This window comes from Hoplias malabaricus, chromosome 2, assembly GCF_029633855.1.
Source record: "Hoplias malabaricus isolate fHopMal1 chromosome 2, fHopMal1.hap1, whole genome shotgun sequence".
Classification (NCBI taxonomy): domain Eukaryota; kingdom Metazoa; phylum Chordata; class Actinopteri; order Characiformes; family Erythrinidae; genus Hoplias; species Hoplias malabaricus.
In genome coordinates this window covers 74,618,690-74,637,789 of record NC_089801.1, presented here as the reverse complement: position 1 = coordinate 74,637,789, position 19,100 = coordinate 74,618,690, and the positions used below count along the sequence as shown (strand labels likewise).

At 36.2% G+C, this 19,100-nt stretch overlaps 2 protein-coding genes across 7 annotated transcripts in view; one reads left to right on the top strand and one right to left on the bottom strand.

Annotated features, from left to right (window-relative positions):
• knl1 (kinetochore scaffold 1) overlaps positions 1–12,286 on the bottom strand; it is a 30,665-nt gene extending 18,379 nt beyond the window's left edge. Inside the window, exons 1-12 of one of the 3 annotated variants that reach the window (XM_066661548.1) lie at positions 12,170–12,286; positions 11,784–11,834; positions 10,916–10,955; positions 10,102–10,161; positions 9,037–9,119; positions 8,896–8,951; positions 8,377–8,404; positions 7,345–7,364; positions 5,518–5,567; positions 484–3,348; positions 269–392; positions 94–161 (exon numbers count right to left, since the gene is read on the bottom strand). In XM_066661548.1, the coding sequence (XP_066517645.1) occupies positions 94–161; positions 269–392; positions 484–3,348; positions 5,518–5,567; positions 7,345–7,364; positions 8,377–8,404; positions 8,896–8,951; positions 9,037–9,119; positions 10,102–10,161; positions 10,916–10,955; positions 11,784–11,812 (3,423 nt within the window). In that variant the 5' untranslated portion in view covers positions 11,813–11,834; positions 12,170–12,286. Of the gene's footprint in view, positions 1–93; positions 162–268; positions 393–483; positions 3,349–5,517; positions 5,568–7,344; positions 7,365–8,376; positions 8,405–8,895; positions 8,952–9,036; positions 9,120–10,101; positions 10,162–10,915; positions 10,956–11,783; positions 11,835–12,007; positions 12,090–12,169 lie in introns of those variants that run through there. The other 2 variants (XM_066661550.1, XM_066661549.1) reach the window with 2 other exon arrangements.
• Positions 12,105–19,100, top strand: knstrn (kinetochore localized astrin (SPAG5) binding protein). 4 transcript variants are annotated; one of them, XM_066661555.1, is made up of 9 exons: positions 12,105–12,123; positions 12,317–12,427; positions 15,658–15,769; positions 15,854–15,880; positions 15,966–16,065; positions 16,638–16,752; positions 18,336–18,391; positions 18,518–18,592; positions 18,756–19,100. In XM_066661555.1, the coding sequence occupies exons 3-9, from the start codon at positions 15,663–15,665 to the stop codon at positions 18,885–18,887; spliced, it is 612 nt and encodes a 203-aa protein (XP_066517652.1). In that variant the 5' UTR covers positions 12,105–12,123; positions 12,317–12,427; positions 15,658–15,662; the 3' UTR covers positions 18,888–19,100. The 4 variants fall into 4 exon arrangements, with proteins under 4 accessions (XP_066517652.1, XP_066517651.1, XP_066517649.1 ...); XM_066661554.1 differs by lacking the exons at positions 12,105–12,123; positions 12,317–12,427 and adding an exon at positions 12,490–12,611; XM_066661552.1 differs by lacking the exons at positions 12,105–12,123; positions 12,317–12,427 and adding an exon at positions 12,508–12,581.

The window sequence follows — 19,100 nt, the reverse complement described above, 5'->3', positions numbered from 1 at the left end:
CATTTCACAAAACCTGTTAACTTTTCTGGAAATAGGATTCATAGTGCTAGACTACAAGATCATTGGGAAAATAAATATTACATGTAAATGTACCTTGTAAAAATCAAATTCATGATCCACAGATCCATCAATTTGTGAATCAAACTGGGAGTTTCTCAGAGCTTCAAAACAAAGAAAACATCAAGCATTTAGTTAAAGTTGCAAACAGGTTGGACAGGTTAAAGCAATGGAATATCATAACTATCATAACTGAAACGTTTAAACTTACTTGATTCAGATATTGCTTCACATTTCATATGGATGGAACTGCCATTATTGCTGGTGTCATCCATCATCTTTGTCAGGAGGCTAGAGGCATTCTGAATCCCAGTAGCTGTAGGATTATTGTCCCACTGTGCAAAAGCAGCATGGCATTCACAGAAAATATGAACAAATAAATACAACTACACACAAGTTTTGAAAATGTGGAAAAACTATGCTTACGGATTTTTCACTGGCTTCTCCTTCTTTTCCATCATCTGCATCTCTTATTTCACATGCCACTTTTTCACGTTGGCTGGCATCATCTTCAGTAGTAACCTTGTCCGAAGATGATACTGCAGAGAATTCTTGTTCATTGCTGAGCATCATATCAGACAAATCTTCATCAGGAAACACCTCATTATCGATCATGCCGATGATATCATTGCTGTTCTGTATATTAAAATCGAATTCTACCTCCTGGTTTAAGCTTTCCGATCTATTAGAGATTATTGGCATTGTTTGGTTTGGGCATACCAATTTGGCTCTTGAAGGAAGTTTTGGTGTTACAGCACCAAGTGAGTATCTTGTAAGGCAGTTCTTCAGGTTAAATGGTGTAAAACCCTCAAAATTAGGAGAGGTGACATTTTTCAAAGGAGGGCTTTCCTTTAAATGTTCTGTAGAATCAGGTCTCTCCATACGTTCATGCACTAGGCATTCTTCTGAAACTGTGACATTAGGAACAGGGGCTGTGTAACTTCCCATGAGCAATCCATTTGGTTCTTTCATAGACTGAGCTAAATTCTGAATTTTCTCTTGTAGATCAGCTAGACTGCTAGGTCTGCGCATGTCAGAGTTTGACTGCTTTCTTTTCGCAATAAACTCAGAATCATTTGCAACACATTCACTAAGGACAGATGGCACAGTTTTGTTTGTTGTTAAAGTATGCTCATCCTCTTGAAATTTTATTTGGTCACTAATGCCAGACAATGCTTCTGCATTTACTTTTATGGGGTCTTCCTGTTTAAACTCAATATAACATTGTTGTTCAAGCGTTATGTTACATGTTTGTGTAATTTCCATCCCATCATTTTTTTCAGAGGATTCCACATTTTCTGCAATAAAATTAAATGATGAACTTTCTTTTAAATTGTTGTGACTTGGGCCTTCACAGCTGTTAGGGACATCTAGACATACAGGGTCCTTGTCCAAGACACTATCAGCCAAGTAAGACTTGTTACGGCTGTCTGCAAGATTTCCAGGATCCATAGCCACTGCCAAAGTTGGAGGCTTACAATCTGTAGACTGTAATATTGTTCCTGGCTTCTCACTGACTACTTCCATCAAACTAATTTGATCTTTGTCCAACACAGCCGGCATGGAAGGCGTTTTTAGCCCCAACAGTGATAGACTTGTGAAAGGGTTGTATTTTGTGTCAATGGTGATAGTCTTGCATCCTGTCAGCTCCATATCGTCTTGTATTACAGACATTTCACGGCCACTTTTTTCATAAATTTCTCTGCAGTCAGTCAGTTCTTGTTTTTTTGGTACAGATACCTCACAGCTTTCAGTGTTTTGGTCAGAGGTTGCATGCTGTGTGAGTTTATGAGCCATCTCCTTTTGTTTCTGGTTGCCGAATTCATGTCCACAAGATGCTGGCAAAAGGGACATCCTTGTTCTTGATTTGCTCAATGGATTATGTTCCACATTTTGTTTAGATTCAAGGACAACTGTCTGACATTGAGTTATTTCCATATCATCAGCCATGTATGGAACTGAGAGTACACTCTGTACATCATCAGTCTTTTCAGTGTCTCCAGAGACTGACTGTGGCTCCATGAACAAAGTACGTTGTCTTGATATTTCCCTTGTTGGCAAAATATTTCCAGACTCGACAGTAAGGTTATTGCAAGCTGTCAATTCCATATCATCTGGACATATAAACATACTGGCTTGACATGTCAATTCCATACTGGCATTTTGATCATTTGGAAATAGGGTACATTCTGGAGCTGTCACGTTATTCTTGTTCTCAAGTAGCTTGCTTACAGTAGATACATATCTGTCTGTTTTTTGCTTTATGGGTTTAGAAGCAATTTCTACTCGGTCACCATCATCAGTTCTGTAGGATGATGAAATTTTCCTCATTTTGCTATAGGGCTCTCCCTTACACTTGGTCTCTAGCACAACAGTTTGAGACTGTGTAATCTCCATGTCCTCAGAAACAGTGATGGCATCAAATGAAAGATTATTCTGAAAGGGATGAACTGTGTTTTCATCTGATGTGTGTCTACTTCCAGGCTGATTAAAGGAAGAAATTGCATGTGACTCACAAAAAACGTCCATGGCTGCTTTTTTGTTTGCTTCATGTTCTTGAAGATATCCATCCATAACTATTCCTCTGGTATCATCAGATGCAATATTGGATCTGTTATGATCTACATCCAGAGGTATGCAGCAGCTTACATTTCCATTAGTTTTGAGGTTGATAGTAGCAGTTTGATTTTGAGTAATCTCCATGTCATCTGAATCATTTAAAAACACCAATTTTGTAGCTTCATGATTTCCATATATTACATAGGGAGAATACCGAGGAACACCCCCCTTATCAATTACAACTGTATGACATTTTGTTAAATCCATGTGATCCTGCTCAAGGAGGGTTGCTTCTGAACTCCTAGGTTGTAGCACACTTGGTGGTGGAATGACTGGACAACGTGCTACTTGCATGGAAATATGAGGTGGGATGACATTCTCCTTGTCCATTTCTTCGGTTGTGTCTTTTATACAAAACAAATCAGGATTTTTAACAGCAGAAGCCTCAAGATTCTGTGCTCCGGGCTTAGCTATGCTAGCAAGAAAATCATTGAATTCTGCATGCACTGCTTTTTCCATATGGCTAATGGTTTTTGAAGGCACACCATTCTGATTCTTTACATTACAAAGTCCAGTGACGTTTTCCAAGACATTCAAGCTGTTAATTCCCATCTCCTTGTCAATTGTAATTGTGTGACTGTGAGTCATATCCATGTATCCAGTGTCTTCTCCAAGTAATAAAGTTCTGTCCACACACTCATCTTGCAAAACTGGATCCGAGAAGAAATTCTCCTATAACATAGAAAGAAACTTGTGATTCTGTGTATGCAAATCATCATTATCTTTTCTTTTTTTTTTCTTTCTTACATTTACTTGTTAAAAGCTAGAAAAGGTAAATTGCCATATACATATGAAAAGAGTAGCACTTCGAATAGCATTAGACCAGTAGTAAGTCTTTGAGGAACAGTTAATATTATAATGCCATACCTGTGCCATAATTATCACTAGTTTTAGAGTCACACAGAGGACCCTCACAAACAGCAGAAGGCTTTGGGAATTATTTATCCTATATCTCAGATATTCAACTCTAAATAGATAAAGATATTATTACCACTAGATTTATGGCTAGTTGCTACATCTAGCATCATGTTTAGCTTAATGCAAAAGTTTGTGATAAGTTTGTAATAACAAATTGCTGTTTTTCAATAATGATTTTATTTATTGAAAGAAATTTCACTTGGCCCTGTTGTGTAATCGTCCCCCAAAGCCCATAAGTGTAACTGAGCCAATTTTGAGGGGAGTCTATATTCCAATCTTTACTCCTCTAAAATTCTCCCAGTGCAGTCAGGATGGCCTGACTGTGAATCGTAAATATGACTCAGAATCCTATAGTATGGGGTGGACACAGACTCTCGGGTGTGACACGTGACATTAACGTCAAACCTAAAAAATCTAAACCAACGAAAGCGAGAAAAAAAAATGTAAACCAACAAAACATGGTCATTCACCATGTTTGTTTACATCTAGGTTGTGTCTGAAATGGCTAGAGTGCTGTCTACTGAGGCAGTATTCTGAGGGATGAAGGTGCAGAGTCATGTTTGTATTTAAAACTTGTTTAAAATGCTGCCCGTTTTTGCTCCAATATCTTCAAGGATTTAAGAATTCTCACGCAGAGGCATTAATGTACAGGTGCCCTGGCAATGTGAAATATTGAATACTCTAATGTGACTCGGTTACAAACACATTCATTTTTAAAATGCTGCCTTGTGAGTCAACAATAGCGCAAGGTATCTGCTGCTTTCTGTTTCAGATACAGCCCTACTGCGTGAGAAACTCCTGCCTGCTCTGTTTCATTTAGGGCATTTATTGTAATGTGGGTACTTAAAGGAGTAACAAAGATCAAGCATAGGCAAATCTGTTGTTGGTTAGGATTTTTTAAAATCCTGTAGTGTGGGCCAGGTATTAGCTAGTAAATCAAACCCATTCAACACTTTTAAAATAGATGGGACATGGCATCTTTGTCACACTTTGTAGATTTTTCACTGTTGCTTGATAAAGTATTTCATCTGTTCAACAATTTGGGTCTCTATTAAAATATTTTTCATTTCATAATGCACCAAATGTTTTCAAATGGATGTCAAGTAGTTTAGAGCCTCTTTTACTATGAGACAATACGGTTGTAATCAATGTAGATTGATGATTGCCACCGTCTTGCTGCAAGGGCCTCCCTGAAAAAGTCAAGATCTGGATTGCAGCATGCTGCTCAAAATCCTGTATCCTTTAGCATTATCAGTGCCTTTGCAGATATGCAAGTTGTTCATGCCACTTGCACTAATGCACCCCATACCATCACAGATGCTGTTTTCCTTTGTGCTTATAACAACCCAAATTGTTACTCTCCTCTTTAGCAAATAGAACGCAGCATTTGTTATATATTACATAAGCTTGGGCCCAGAGAAGATGGCAGTATTTCTGGATCATGTCTGGATTAGTAACACACCATAAGAAATTAACTAGATAACCTAAAACCACTCTTTTCCTTTTGAACCGTTTCATAGTATATTTGCTTTTGCTCAGATCATTGTCTTGCTGCATAGCCATTTGTTCTTGAGCTTCAGATTAATCCTGTATTTCTGGTACAGAAAAAAAAATCATGATTGTGTCAATCACAAACAAGTAAGCTTGTAATCTACTTCATTTTGCAGGTAAGGTTATATTTATGTGAAATCCAACAAATTACCTTGATTACATTTTTTTGTTATCCAATAAATTAAATAATAAATGAATTAAATAATTATAAAAACAGCATTTTAGTCTACTCAAATGGCCTCTGTCTCACATTTTTTTCAAATTCTAAGTCTGACAAATATACAAAAAATAAAATGTTCCAAAACAAGTCATATGATATGTTAATTTTGCAAGAGTGAGATTAAATTAGATAAACTTAAAGATAAAGCTCACCTTATTTGGCTGTAGAATATGAAACGGCTTGCTTAACATGGTGTCCAATCCTGCAATTATAGGAGCAGTGTCAATCAGAAACTTGTAATTTGCCTCAGACAACAATTTCACCCTAGCCAGTTGTTGAATCAAGCAATGAATCAAACAGTTGCATACTTTGCACAAAAAAAAAATCTATTTTCAACATAAAGGCCTTTTTTAAAAAGTGCAAAATCTTCAACTAGGTTCATTAATGATCATGAAATTAAAGAATTAAACAGTATTTGGGCATAGCCTGACGCTGTAGTCAAACGGCAGTGAAGCGAAGGATTTGGTCGTATACTAATTTAACTAGTTTTCAGCATGTAAACAGAATGAAGTGATTTAGAATCATCTAAATATTACAAAAAAAAAATTAAAAAAAATTTGAAAGTCACCTTTAACACTGCCTGTAACAGCTCTAAAAAATAAAATAAAAATACAAATGCATTTTCGCCATTTCTTTTTCCAAATGTGTGTGCAAATATGACAAAATTAAAAATGTAATAAAAATTACTTCATTTGCAATTTCATTTTTTTCACTGAAGCAAGGGTCAGCACTGACAAAATTTTAAACTAGAATTAATTAAAAGGTAGCCATTTTAGCAACCAATCTTTAGCCTATACTCAGATTCATCCTAGCATTAGTATAACCAGCAACAGCTATACCATAGCAATTCTGTGTAATGAATGAAATCACAACTGCTGAGCTGCTATCACACTCTGAACATTTGTTTGTAGTGAGGAAAATTGTTTGAATCAAGAATTTCCCTATTTTAACATTTTATACATTACTTCTCACCCAAAGTTTAAATAGTTACACCTCCATCAGAAACACAAAGCTTTACAGAATTGTAGACACAATATCAAAATCCTGGTCTTGTGTTTCCCTCAGGTTTCAGTGTATGGTTTTTATATAGCTTTCATTCAAATATTATATGGTTTCTCATAGGAAATGACTGGCACAATCTTTGAGATACTCAAAATTAACTGCCACAAATTGTTATATCTCTTTCCCTTTCAGAGCACACACTGGCTCTCAAATTTACTGTCATAATATTGATACCTTATAAACCACCTTGGATACAGTATTTACATTTACATTTATGCATTTGGCAGACGCTTTTATCCAAAGCGACTTATAAAAGAGGATCTAACATTCGAACTACAGCACAAATTATACAAAATACCTTACATTAAGTGCAATACGCCAGGAAGTAAATGAGTGCATTAAAGAAAGACATTCAGTGCAAAAGATACTCTTGGAAGAGCTGGGTTTTCAATGATTTCTTGAATGCAGAGAGGGTTTCTGTTGCTCTGATAGTGCTTGGAATTGGTATTTTCTACTCATAAAGCTAAAATAACAGTAAGGAATGTTACAACTGCGCTTACTCTGTGTTAAATCCCGTGCTTGATTTGTACAGTTTTACCAAGGGGAATCTACCGCTACGAAACAGCACAAGAATGCACAGGAACTATTTAACCTGTACAAATGTTTTGCATTTTTTTCCCATGAAATATTCTTTTCTAGTTTTCTTTAATATCTTAAGAGTCTGCAGTATAGAAATCCTGTGCCACAAAGATTTAACAAAGTTTCTACATTAGTCCTTGAGTTATTAATACTGGATGAATACAAAGAAGAAAAAGTAGTAGAAGCAGTAAAGCGAGAACAATACAGTGCTCTGCAGGCAGTGTCATAATAAGCAGCAGTAAGAAAAATAAACGGAGAATAATACAGTGCTTTGATTTGCAAATACTGTAATAAAATAACTGAGTGTGTGAAATATTAGTTTGTTAACACAAACTCACCTGTGATAAAATGATTTTCCCTGGTATCAGAATGCAGCATCCCCATAACAGAAAAAAAGAAGTCTATGAGTCTCTAGCATATCTGGCTTATTAATAAAGCAATCCCAAACACATTTCTCAGCATAGAAGCATAGAGTTTGCATATAAATTAAAACTGCACAGTATAAAAATTTTGTCATGTAACTCTGTCCAGGAATATAGCCAACAAACCTCTGCACACTATGACATTTCATCACCTACAGGTGCATCCCAATAAATTAAGCATCTAAGCTACTTAAGCTCTAGTGTGAAGTTTCCACAATCAGTGATATTTTGGGGAGCCATGTCATCTTCCGGGTGTTGGTCCACTGTGTTAAATCAAGTCTAAAGTCAGTGCAGCTGTCTACCAGGAAATTTTAGAGCACTTCATGCTTCTATCTGCTGACAAGCTTTATGGAGATGTGGATTTCATTGTCCAGCACAACTTGGCACCTGTCCACACTGCCAAAAGTACCGATACCTGGTATCCCTGTGCTCGCCTGACCTAATTGTCCAGAGGAAGATGAGAGACACCTGACCCAACAATTTCGAAAAGCTGAAGGCCACTATCAAAGCAACCTGGGATTCCATAACACCTCAGCAGTGCCACACGCTGATCACCTCCATGCCAAGCCACATTGATGCAGTAATTAATGCAAAAGGAGTCCCAACCAAGTATTGAATGCATATTCTGTACATACTTTTCAGTAGGCCAATCTTTCTGTATTTAAAATAATTTTTAAATTCGTCTTATATAACATTCTAATTTTCTGAGATAATGACTTTTGGCTGTAAGCCATAACAATCAACATTAAAAGAAATAAAGCTTGAAATTGATCACTCTGTTTGTAATGAATCTATATAATTTTAAATGTTTCACTTACGGAATTGAATTATTGAAATAAATTAACTTTTTGATGATATTCTAATCTATTGGGATGTACCTGTACATAGTCAAAATATATTTCACATTTATACAAAAGGTTAAAAGAATGTGAATAACAGTGCACTTACATTTTATCCTGCACATCAGTAACCCCTGCTGGAGTTAAAGAAAAACAAACTGAAATGAAGTAAACTGAAAGCAATCTGAATGACGTTCTTTAAAGGGAACATCTACAAATGTGGGGAAAGGCTGTTCTCTAGTTTAGTAAGTTCTCTGCTTCTTTTAAGTTGGAAATGTATGTTGGAGGAAATAAAAAAATGACTGTTTGTACATTAAATGTTCAAATTACCACAGTAACAAATTTTTCACTTTTCTTTTTTATCCATTTAAACACACTGGGGTTTAAATGCAAACCGACTAGAGAGCTAGCAAATTTTGATTAAATTCTTGAATGTCGCCTTTAATAAGGTTATGTGTTCAAACTATAAATGCAACATACCCTTTTACTGTTTAAAAAGTCGATAATTTTTAAAAAAGTTCTTGTGCTTAATAGAATTTTTGTTTGATCATTATACAGACAATTACAAAATACTGCCAGAATTTAAAGGGGAGAAATTAATAGGAGGGGAAAAAAAAAAGTAACTTACAAACACCGGTCAAGTTCTGAATGAGAGCCAACCCTGGAGATTCATTCTTCCTGTCTCTAAACAATAAAAAGAGTTACAAACATCACTATACATCATGATTCTCTAAAATAATTTAGTCTAATTACATGTAAATTAACTTACTCTGTGAAAACGTGAACATTATTTGTTGTGGCAAAACTGACTCTTCTTGAATTCCGCCGCTTTTCAAGAGGTTTCGTTTCATCCTGGGGTGGCAGTGGGGTAAAGAACCAACAAATCAAAATTAAACATATTCAAAAAAAGTGTGTATAAACACCATGTAAACTCTGGGGAATAGAATTAGCTTTTTAAATACACACAAAACTTGACACTCTTGCCCGAATCCCTCTTGCAGGACTTCTATAAGTATAACAATAGTAATATGTATTGCAATAGACACATTCTCAATTACGTTTAGAAGACGATATTGTAGCATGATATGATTGTATCAACTGTGTTAAAAGCCAACAGCAATGAAAGCACATGAAGTATTAACAGCATTTGTTTGCATGAACAAACACCATGCTTGCTCTTGTTACATGCATACAAACAAATATTAGGCTCTCTCTGTGTGACTAATCATGCCATGCATGTGCTTTAGGGGTGTGGATTTAGTATGAGTGCTGAAAGTAGCAGATGGGACTTTTTTTCATAACAGGCATGCTAGAATATATACTTGGATAGATGTGGGTTATAACAGGTACACTTTTCCCCCACATAGTTTGACACAGTTGGTCTTGCCCTCAACTTGATAAATACGGGCAATGGCTTTTAAAACTTTGAAGTTCTTGGATTAACATTAACATCCTGAACCCAGATATTTGATATATTTGGTTTGTTTGGTTGGAAAATTGCACACACACATTATTTACTTGTTAAACTATTTAGAAGAAAAAAGAAAGAAAGAAAGAAAGAAAGAAAGAAAGCTATGAGATTTAATTCATGTTTCAGTAAAAAAAAGTAATAACTCTGCAGGATCGCTTAATAAAACAGTTAATATTTCATTAGGCTCTGTAAAACGGGTGAATATAGGAAGTAATATCTGGTAAAATTATTAATTTCCATAAAAAAAAAATCTTCACTTATACCCTAAAGTTGCTGTGGCCCTTTATGATCCAATCAGCAACCAGCTACTAGTTTTTCCCTGACAGTGACATCAATGATGCAAAATAATGAAGAAATAATTACTTGATGTTCATCCTGATCAGCTCCAGACGCTTTCATTGAGGTCCGAGGAGCTTTTAGAATCTGGAAAAGGCATAATCTGGGTTAGCAACAAGCAACATGTTTACACCTATAAATTAACATTTATATATATATATATATATATATATATATATATATATATATATATATATATATATATATATATATATATATATATATATAAATAAATGATATAAATATATATATTAATAAATAAATAAAATAAACGATCACCGGGTTAGAAACACCGTCCTTTTATCTACACTCACTGTGCACTGTGCAATTTGTCTGCTCCACTGACCATATAGGAGCACTTTATGGTTCTAAAGTTGCAGACCTACAGTCCAACTTTTTTTCTGCATACTTTATTACTCCTATTTTATCCTGCTTTTCAAATAGTCAGTGCCAGGGTGAATAAAAAACCTTAAGGGAAAATTTTTGGATTACAGTTTATAATTCATTTGTACAACGGCAAAGTGTTCCTTTTCAATCAGTGGAGTAAAGCGAATGGACAGTGAGTGCAGAAAAAAAGAAGGTGGTCATAATATCCTGATAACATTTTGAGTTTGTGAGAGTGTGTGTGTCTTCTTGGATAAAAGACATAAAAGGAACATTCTCCCTAACATTGACTGAAATACATGGACAAAGGTGATTAAGGACAAATAATACTGAAAAGGAATTAAAAAACGTGTAGTTTAACTCTTCAGTTTTTTCAGTTTCAGTTAGTGATAAGATTTCACAACAATGCATTATCAATAGCCCAAAAAAGAAAGAGATTTTTTCCCAAAGTACATACCGATGAAATTCTCCTTTTAGAAAATACATCTGGGTCATGCCTACAAATAGAATAGTGAAATTTAGTCACATGTACACTCTCTGAAAAAAGGTACGGTAGATGTGCATTAATAGTCACTAAACTTAAAAACTGTGTTAATATACTTTTAAAAAGGTACAACAGTGGTTTTGGAGGCCAGTTGTGTTCCCTAAAGGTACACTGCATTCTCTTCTCCAGAAAGAGAGAGGAATATTTGTAATCTTTAATTATAGAATTGAGAAAAATAAAATAATATATTATATGTAAGCTCTGGAGATAAAATGGGGCATATGAAATCATCACAATTTTAAAACCTACAATTATAATAGAATATGGTATAATTTTGTTCTCTAACTAATGTTACTGAATATGTGAAAACCCAGCTCTTCCGGGAGTATCTTTTGCACTGAAAGTCTTTCTTTAATGCACTTATTACTTCCTGGCATATTACACTCAATGTAAAGTATTTTGTATAAATTTTGCTGTAGTTTGAATGTTAGATCCTCTTTTGTAAGTTGCTTTGGATAAGTGTCTGCCAAATGCATAAATGTAAATGTAAATGTAAAATGTAAATGTGCCTTTGAGGGTATAACCACACTGACAGCAAAAGATACCACCATAGTGACAGATTTTTTTCTGACAGTGCAGAAAGTTTAGATGGGATCTAGATATGTCCCTAAATCACTTTAGGCAAACTACAAATAAAATACTATGTGATACCTGGTTGTACGGAGGGGATTAGTCTGTAAATAATATTAATATTATTTTCTGGGCGGCACATAACGTTAAACTACAATTAATCCACATTTACAGAAACACAAAAAATTAACTACCGGAGATGGAAACTTACCCGAATTTTAGAGGCTCGCTATGCTCCATCAAAACAACAGCAAATGTGCAGCTGTCAAAATAAACAAAGTTAATGGGATGAATGAAACTAATCAGTTTAACCTTAACTTGCCTTAGAAGCTTTAATAAAAAGATAATAATAGAGCTGTCGAATTAATAACATCACTTTTCGCAGCGCCATTGCGTTTCATTACAATATAGCTTCATACATACTTAATAACCAACCTATCGAGTGGCTATTTAGTCAGCTAGCTAGCAATAACTAGCAATACCTAGAGCTCGGTATAGAGTTAACAACAGTGAACCACCGGGTTAACCGCGTCGTAAGTAGGCTTGAAAGGGTAACTTGCTATATTTATCACGTGTTATTTACATGTTTAACAATACCTTTAAATGTATATATTCGTCTGCTTCGCAGCTGACTGTAAGCCCAAAATATGCGCCTTCTCTCCTGTCGGCGGTTAATATTTGAACATGCAATTTTTTTTGTTGTTCTTGTTTAAAATGGCCCGCCTTTCCGTTTTTTTTCATCAGCGCATGCGCAGTAATGTCTAGGCGGGAATTGCTTCACTTGCTAAGAATCGTTAGAGTCGATTCCAAGTTTGTGTCTGAATCGACCTGAATGCTGTCTGCTATTCTGATGCGGTAAGTCGTCGAGCACTGAATTCTGAATTGAATACTTGAATAAAACAAGATTCGACTCTGGGGGTGAGGGAGATGTTGTTTGCGGAAATGACGCATTTTTTTAAACATCGCGGCGCCCTAGACTTACACTCCTTTTTGAATGCAAAGAACGAAGGTACGTCATCATAAACAGTCAGAAATCAAGGTACGTTAGGAATCAAGTTTATGGCTGAAATCATTACTTTTTTGCAGTACATTTTTCATGTAAACGGTAACGTTAATTTGTGCGGTACCTAGCATATAATTAAGCAATAATACACGAGAGGGTGTGCTGTAAAGTGAGATACTGGCGGCCGAGTGCTGAAGAACAGTACACCAGTGCCAGTATCTCACCTTATAGCATGAACCTCGAGTGTATTATTGCGATTATACCACAGTTCGTTATCGCCGTTTTAAGACAAAGAAAACAGTGAACGTGATTTGATTGTTTTTCAACTGTCCGCGAGGGAGAATACGTAGTTCCATTCCTTCACACTTTCCTTTCTGCATTTTCAACGAGCTCTGAATCTGTTGCGATGTTGGACCCGTCCAAGATTTTTGAAAGTATGTTCTCTCAACCGGTCCGTGTTCACACAAGATTTGTTGGGAAACAATGTATGGAGGTATATTTGGAGCACATTCATTCATTATCTGTAACCGCTTCAGGGATCCAATTCAGGGTCACTGTGGGTCCGGAGCCTACCCGGAATCACTGGGAGCAAGGCAGGAACACACCCTGGAGGGGGCGCCAATCCTTCACAGGGCGACACACACTCACACCTATGGACATTTTTGAGTCGCCAATCCACCTACCAACGTGTGTTTTTGGACCGTGGGAGGAAACCCACGCGGACATGAGGAGAACACACCAAACTCCTCACAGTCCTGAGCACATGCGACAGTGAAATTTGTAGTTGTAGAAACTAGTCACACATGGACATCAGTAAATTTGAAGTCACAGAGAAAATCTCTTCCGGAGTTACAAACCTGTAGATTTTTTTTCTCTCCCACAAATAACATTTACACCTTTACAAATTTTTCATTGCAGGTGCACATTTCTAGACACACAAGTACAAAAATATCATGTACTCATAGTTTTGCAGTGGAAAATGTTATTTTTTGGGGGGAGGGGATATTTGTCTTGCACAGACACAAATCAGTGGTTACACCTGTTTGATTCTGCAGCTACGAATCACAAATGCGGTTTTTACACGCATCACAACAACATTTACAATGCAAACAAAAGGTCAGAACCCAACAGCATTAAAGGGAACACAATTACATTTAAAAAAAAATGCTGCATAATCTCAACACAACAGCATTAACGAGAACACATACATTTAAAAAATGCTGCATTGGTGAATAGCTCACACTGGAAATGCTTGGACTACTTATTAGAAATATCCTTTTTTATGGAGCGCCAGTCCTTCACAGGACAACACACGTATTCACTCACTCACTCACTCACACCTACGGACACTTTTGAGTCACCGATCCACCTACCAATGTGTGTTTTTAGACTGTGGGAGGAAACCGGAGCACCCGGAGGAAACCCACGCAGCCACAGGGAGAACAGAGCAACTCCTCACAGACAGTCACCCGGAGGAAACCCACACGGACACAGGGAGAACACACCACACTCCTCACAGACAGTCACCCGGAGCGGGAATCGAACCCACAACCTCCAGGCCCCTGGAGCTGTGTGACTGCGACACTTTTTTAAAGCAGTGGGTTAGGGTTATGGAGCATTTTGGAAATGTATTTGTGTTCTCCTTAATGCTGTTGTGTCTGAAATTTTGTGACTCAGGGGGGCCATCATAGTCTTTTCTGCTCACATGACAACTTGTGTGTGCTCTGTTTTGCACCAAATATCTCAGTAAGTATGGTGAAAAATTCAATTGTGTACCTGTAGAGCCAGGGGGGTGGGCACTGTTCAGAGATAGGAGAACCTTCTGACCAAACAGAGGCCTTGTTAGGTTCTGGTTCTGTAACTGAGCGCCTCCTACGAAAAGCCTTCTCCAGAAAACAAACATGGCAGACAGAGGTTCAAGAGTAATTTCCAGTTTGCCCTTCCGTGTTCTACACAGACCCTCAGTCCTCCATGTTTGTTTTCTGGAGAAGGCTTTTTGCCAAAATACAGGTGTGTAAGTCGCATTGCACAGATTCACATATTGTTTTGCACATTTTGCAACTTTTGTGGATGTTTTATATGAGTGTATGAATGTGTTTTGCACCATATTCACCACAGGAACAGGAGCAAAACTGTGAGCGTATGATATTTTTGTACTTGTGTGTGTAGAACTGGATATGTGCATTTGCAATGAAGAATCTGCAAAGGTGTAACTGTAAAGTTGTATTTGTGGGAGAGAAAGAAAATCTACAGGTTTGCAACTCCTGAAGAGAATTTCACTGTAACTTCAAATTTATTGATACACATGTGACTATTTTCTACGAATACAAATTTTACTGTCACATGTGCTCAGAGGTTTTGCACCAAATATACCTCCATAACAAGGTTACATTATCCAGAGCTGCTCTCTGTCTAAATCAGGAGAGGAGCAGAGAAAAACACATCAAGTCAATAAAATGTCATGGTTTAATCATTGTTTATAGCAGGTTTAGATCGTAGTGATATAGCTATCATACACTAAACGATGCCAAGTTCTCTCTGTTTAAGTTAAAAGTGAGTATTTTGGATTATGGCTTCAGAGACGTGCTGGTGAACGAGAGCAGCAGAGAAAAAAGACACGCTTCGACTTGAGATATACACAATCACAGAAACAACATAGATGTAACAATTTACTTTTATTTATTTCCGATTTTCTTTCGTTTACAAATCAGAAAGCAGATAACAGTCCACTGCACCATAACCATTTACTCTGTTTTGAAATAATGTGCATGAAAGGAGAATGAATCAGTACTCACACTGTCTTGTGAGCACTGGTGTCGTTGCTATGTTACATGTATTTTGATACCTGAAGAGTATCTGTCAGAGTGCCATTATCGTGTAATTGTGGCACTCCTGGAATGTCTCTCAGCCAATCACATTTCAGGGTCAGAACTAACTGAGGTATAATGTGAGCTAATTTACTGGATAGGTGAGATGGTTGTGTTCTGTTTACAAACTTTTTATTATTTGGTTTAATCAAACATGAACATTATTTGCTTATGTAATGATTGATACATTATTTTCTTTGCTTATATTTGTGCAGCAAATATGAAGAGAGTGGAAAAAGGTCAAATTCATGATTCAGCAATTCCTACCTATGCAAATCCTTCGTCAAGAAAAGCAAATGTCAAGAACGACACTGAAACTACGACAAGGTGGGAAATATATATGTTCTGATTTTTTATCTTTTGTTGTTTACTTCTAAATGAATAATAATGTGATGTGTTATTTGTTTACAGGAAGACCCAACCAAAAGCTCTTAAAGGGTATGAGCAGCAAATATGTAATTTGTTACATACATGGCATTTTTATATATGTATTCATTAATTTATTCCTTCTTTTTTTCTGTAGGCCATCAATTAAATATGGGCAAACTAATGATTTAAGGGAGCAGAATCGCCTTTTGGTGGCAGCAAATGAAGATTTGCAAAAGCAGATTTTAGAAATTAAGGTAGGGGTTGTTTGGCTGTTAATGTCAAAAGCAGCATAGTTATCTGCTGTACAAATGTATTGTTATCACCAGAGCTCCTTATATTGCAGTGTCACAGTTTGTATGCTTATAAAGATGGATTGTGGTGGTGTGCAGTGTAGCAGATGTGTTGCAATTTATCTTTCTCTTTCTAGCCACTGTCTGTACTACCTTTCACAAACTGCAATGCCTACACTGTGAATGGTTTTCAGGGTCTAATTAAGTCACATTTGAGTCATGGGTTAGCTGAGGTTTTTAATCAAGGGAAAAATATGTTCTACCTTTATTTTTGGAATTTAGGGTGCACTTAATACAACACATTGCATTTAACCACAGTCACATGTTATATTTAAGATGATGTACAAAGTTACAAAGTGCTGTTGTATGGTCAGCTGAGAGAACGGACAGTGAGTTTAAAAACAAAGAGGTGGTCTTAATGTGATGGTTGATCAGTATAACTTTTAAGTTTGTTAGTGTGTTTGTAAAATTATTGTTAGAATGTGTGTATTCTTTTGATAAACCCTCTTAATACATCTTTATTGTTCTCTCTGTAGAAATATGTGACTGTATTAGAACAGCGATGCAATGACTTTCAAGAAAACAATTCTGAAATTAGGAAAAAACTTCAGGACTGTCATGCTGTTATTATTGCAGAACACATCGATCCAGGTGGATTTTTATTTATTTATTTAATTAATAAATTTTTTTTTCCCCTTATTACCATTTTTTAGGTGATAGAAGTCTATGGCGTGGTTTCCCAGACAGGGATTAAGCCTAGACCTGGAGGCAGCATTTTAAATTATGGATTTACATTCAAAGGATGATATAGTCCAGGACTAAGCTTAATTTCTGTCTAGGAAACCAGCCTTATCTTTCCAAACATTGTATCTCTACATATGTCAGGTAGAAGAGCAACCACACACATTTTTTTTCTTTGGCGTTCATCTCATTTTGTTTGGTAACAAATCAGAGGGAACTGATTACATAATAATAAAATGGTTGTGTAGTTTTGCAAGTCCCTATATTGTAAAACATACAGTATGTTACTAGATTAATTCTTATAAAACTTCCAATGAAGTTGGGATGTTGTGTAAATCATAAATAAAAACAGAATATGATGATATGCAAATCCTTTTAAACCTCTATTCAATTGAATACACATTTCAAACATTTCTACATTTCAAATTGCTTTTGGAAATCATCGACGTCATGTCCTCTGGGCCAAAAAGGAAAAGGACTGTCCGTATTGTTATCAGCTCAAAGTTCAAAAGCCAGCATCTCTGATGGTATGGAGGTGTGTTAGTGCCCATGGCATGGTTAACTTGCACATCTGTGAAGGCACCATTAATGCTGAAAGGTACATACAGGTTTTGGAGCAACATATGCTGCCATCCAAGCAACGTCTTTTTCAGGGATGTCCCTGCTTATTTCAGCAAGACAATGTCAAGCCACATTCTGCACTTGTTACAACAGCGTGGCTTCATAGTAGATTGGCCTGCCTGCAGTCAAGACCTGTCTCCCATTGAAAATGTGTGGTGCAGAATATGACAACCGAGACCCCGGACTGTTGAGCAACTGAAGTTGTACATCAAGCATGAATAGGAAAGAATTCCACCAACAAACAGCAATTAGTGTCCTCAGTTCCCAAACGCTTATTGAGTGTTGTTAAAAGGAAAGGTGATGTAACACAGTGGTAAACGTGCCCCTGTCCCAACTCTTTTGGAACATGTTGCAGGCCTCAAATTCAGAGTTTCAAAGTTTATTGTTTATCCGTTTGAACATTGAATATCTTGTCTTTATTATTTATTCAATTGAATATAGGTTAAAAAGGATTTGCAAAGCATCGTATTCTGTTTTTTATTTATGTTTTACACAATATCCCAACTTCATTGGAACTGGAGTAGAAGGCCAAATGAATTTCCACATGGGGCAATACATTAATTAATCTGTCTCAGGTTTGAATTTGCAGTTATTTTGTTTTGGCCTGGGGCAGCACAGGGTCATTACAGGTAATGTCGCTACCACACAGCTTCTTGGGTTACGGGATTCATTTCCCATCTTAAGTCATTCTCTATGAGGCATTTTGTGTGTTCTCCCCATGTTTGTGTGAGTTTCCTCTGGTGCTCCGGTTTCCTCCCAAAATCCATAACATCCTTATAAATATATATTTTTTTAAAGAATTACACACATATCTTCAACTGTTTTAATGAAGAGTTTTGCATTTTAGTAAATTTTAACTAAAAACCTCTCAGTTTCAGGGGAGAAAAAAACAATTGAACAGACAGAGGATCAAAGGAAGGAACTTATGGTAACAATCAACTATTAAAATATATAATATTATGGTATAACAATATCCTAAGCAACCTTTTCGGGTTATCATCAGCCTTAAGAAAAAATAATGAATAAAAATATTCAAACATTGTTTCTTTAACAGATGGTTTCCCAAAATTTGTTGACTGAGTTGAAGCAGTTTGATGATGTTGCAAAAGAACATGGAACACATTTAGCAGTAAGTTTAAATACTACAATATTGATATTTTTAAAGCAAGCATGTACAGTCTATCAGCTTGAATCATGTGTTAAATAAATGTTGAAGCTTAGCTCTATAGAACAGTATGTAACCAGAATCAAGGTTCAGAAAAAAATTAATTGATTTATCTGTTTGGTTCTAGGAGATGAATAGCGCCATGAAAAGCCTTCAAGAAGCCAGAGAAAAACTTCTCCTGAATAGAGAAACATTTTGTGTGGATGCTGAGGAGATGGAGAATGCACTAGAAGAGGCAGAGAGACTGTTGATAGAGTGAAAACAACCTATTCTCTGAAAGAAAGCTCTTTAATCAATTTTTTACATTCTTGTGAAGATAAAGATATTTTGTGGCTTGTTGCAAGCACACAAACCCTGCCTATACTCCCAAGCAAAAAAACAACCCCAAAATGGCTCATTAAGCTTATTAAAATACTAAGCTTTTAATTGTCATGTGTACACTGTGCAAAATGTAAATAAAATACTGAAAGCA

Coding starts and splice junctions, on each gene's coding strand:
- knstrn (XM_066661552.1), top strand. CDS start 12,515: ATGACGCATTTTTTTAAACATCGCGGCGCCCTAGACTTACACTCCTTT. Junction 12,582..15,657: donor TTTGAATGCAAAGAACGAAG/GTACGTCATCAT, acceptor ATATTTGTGCAG/CAAATATGAAGAGAGTGGAA. Junction 16,753..18,335: donor TGCAGAACACATCGATCCAG/GTGGATTTTTAT, acceptor AAAACCTCTCAG/TTTCAGGGGAGAAAAAAACA.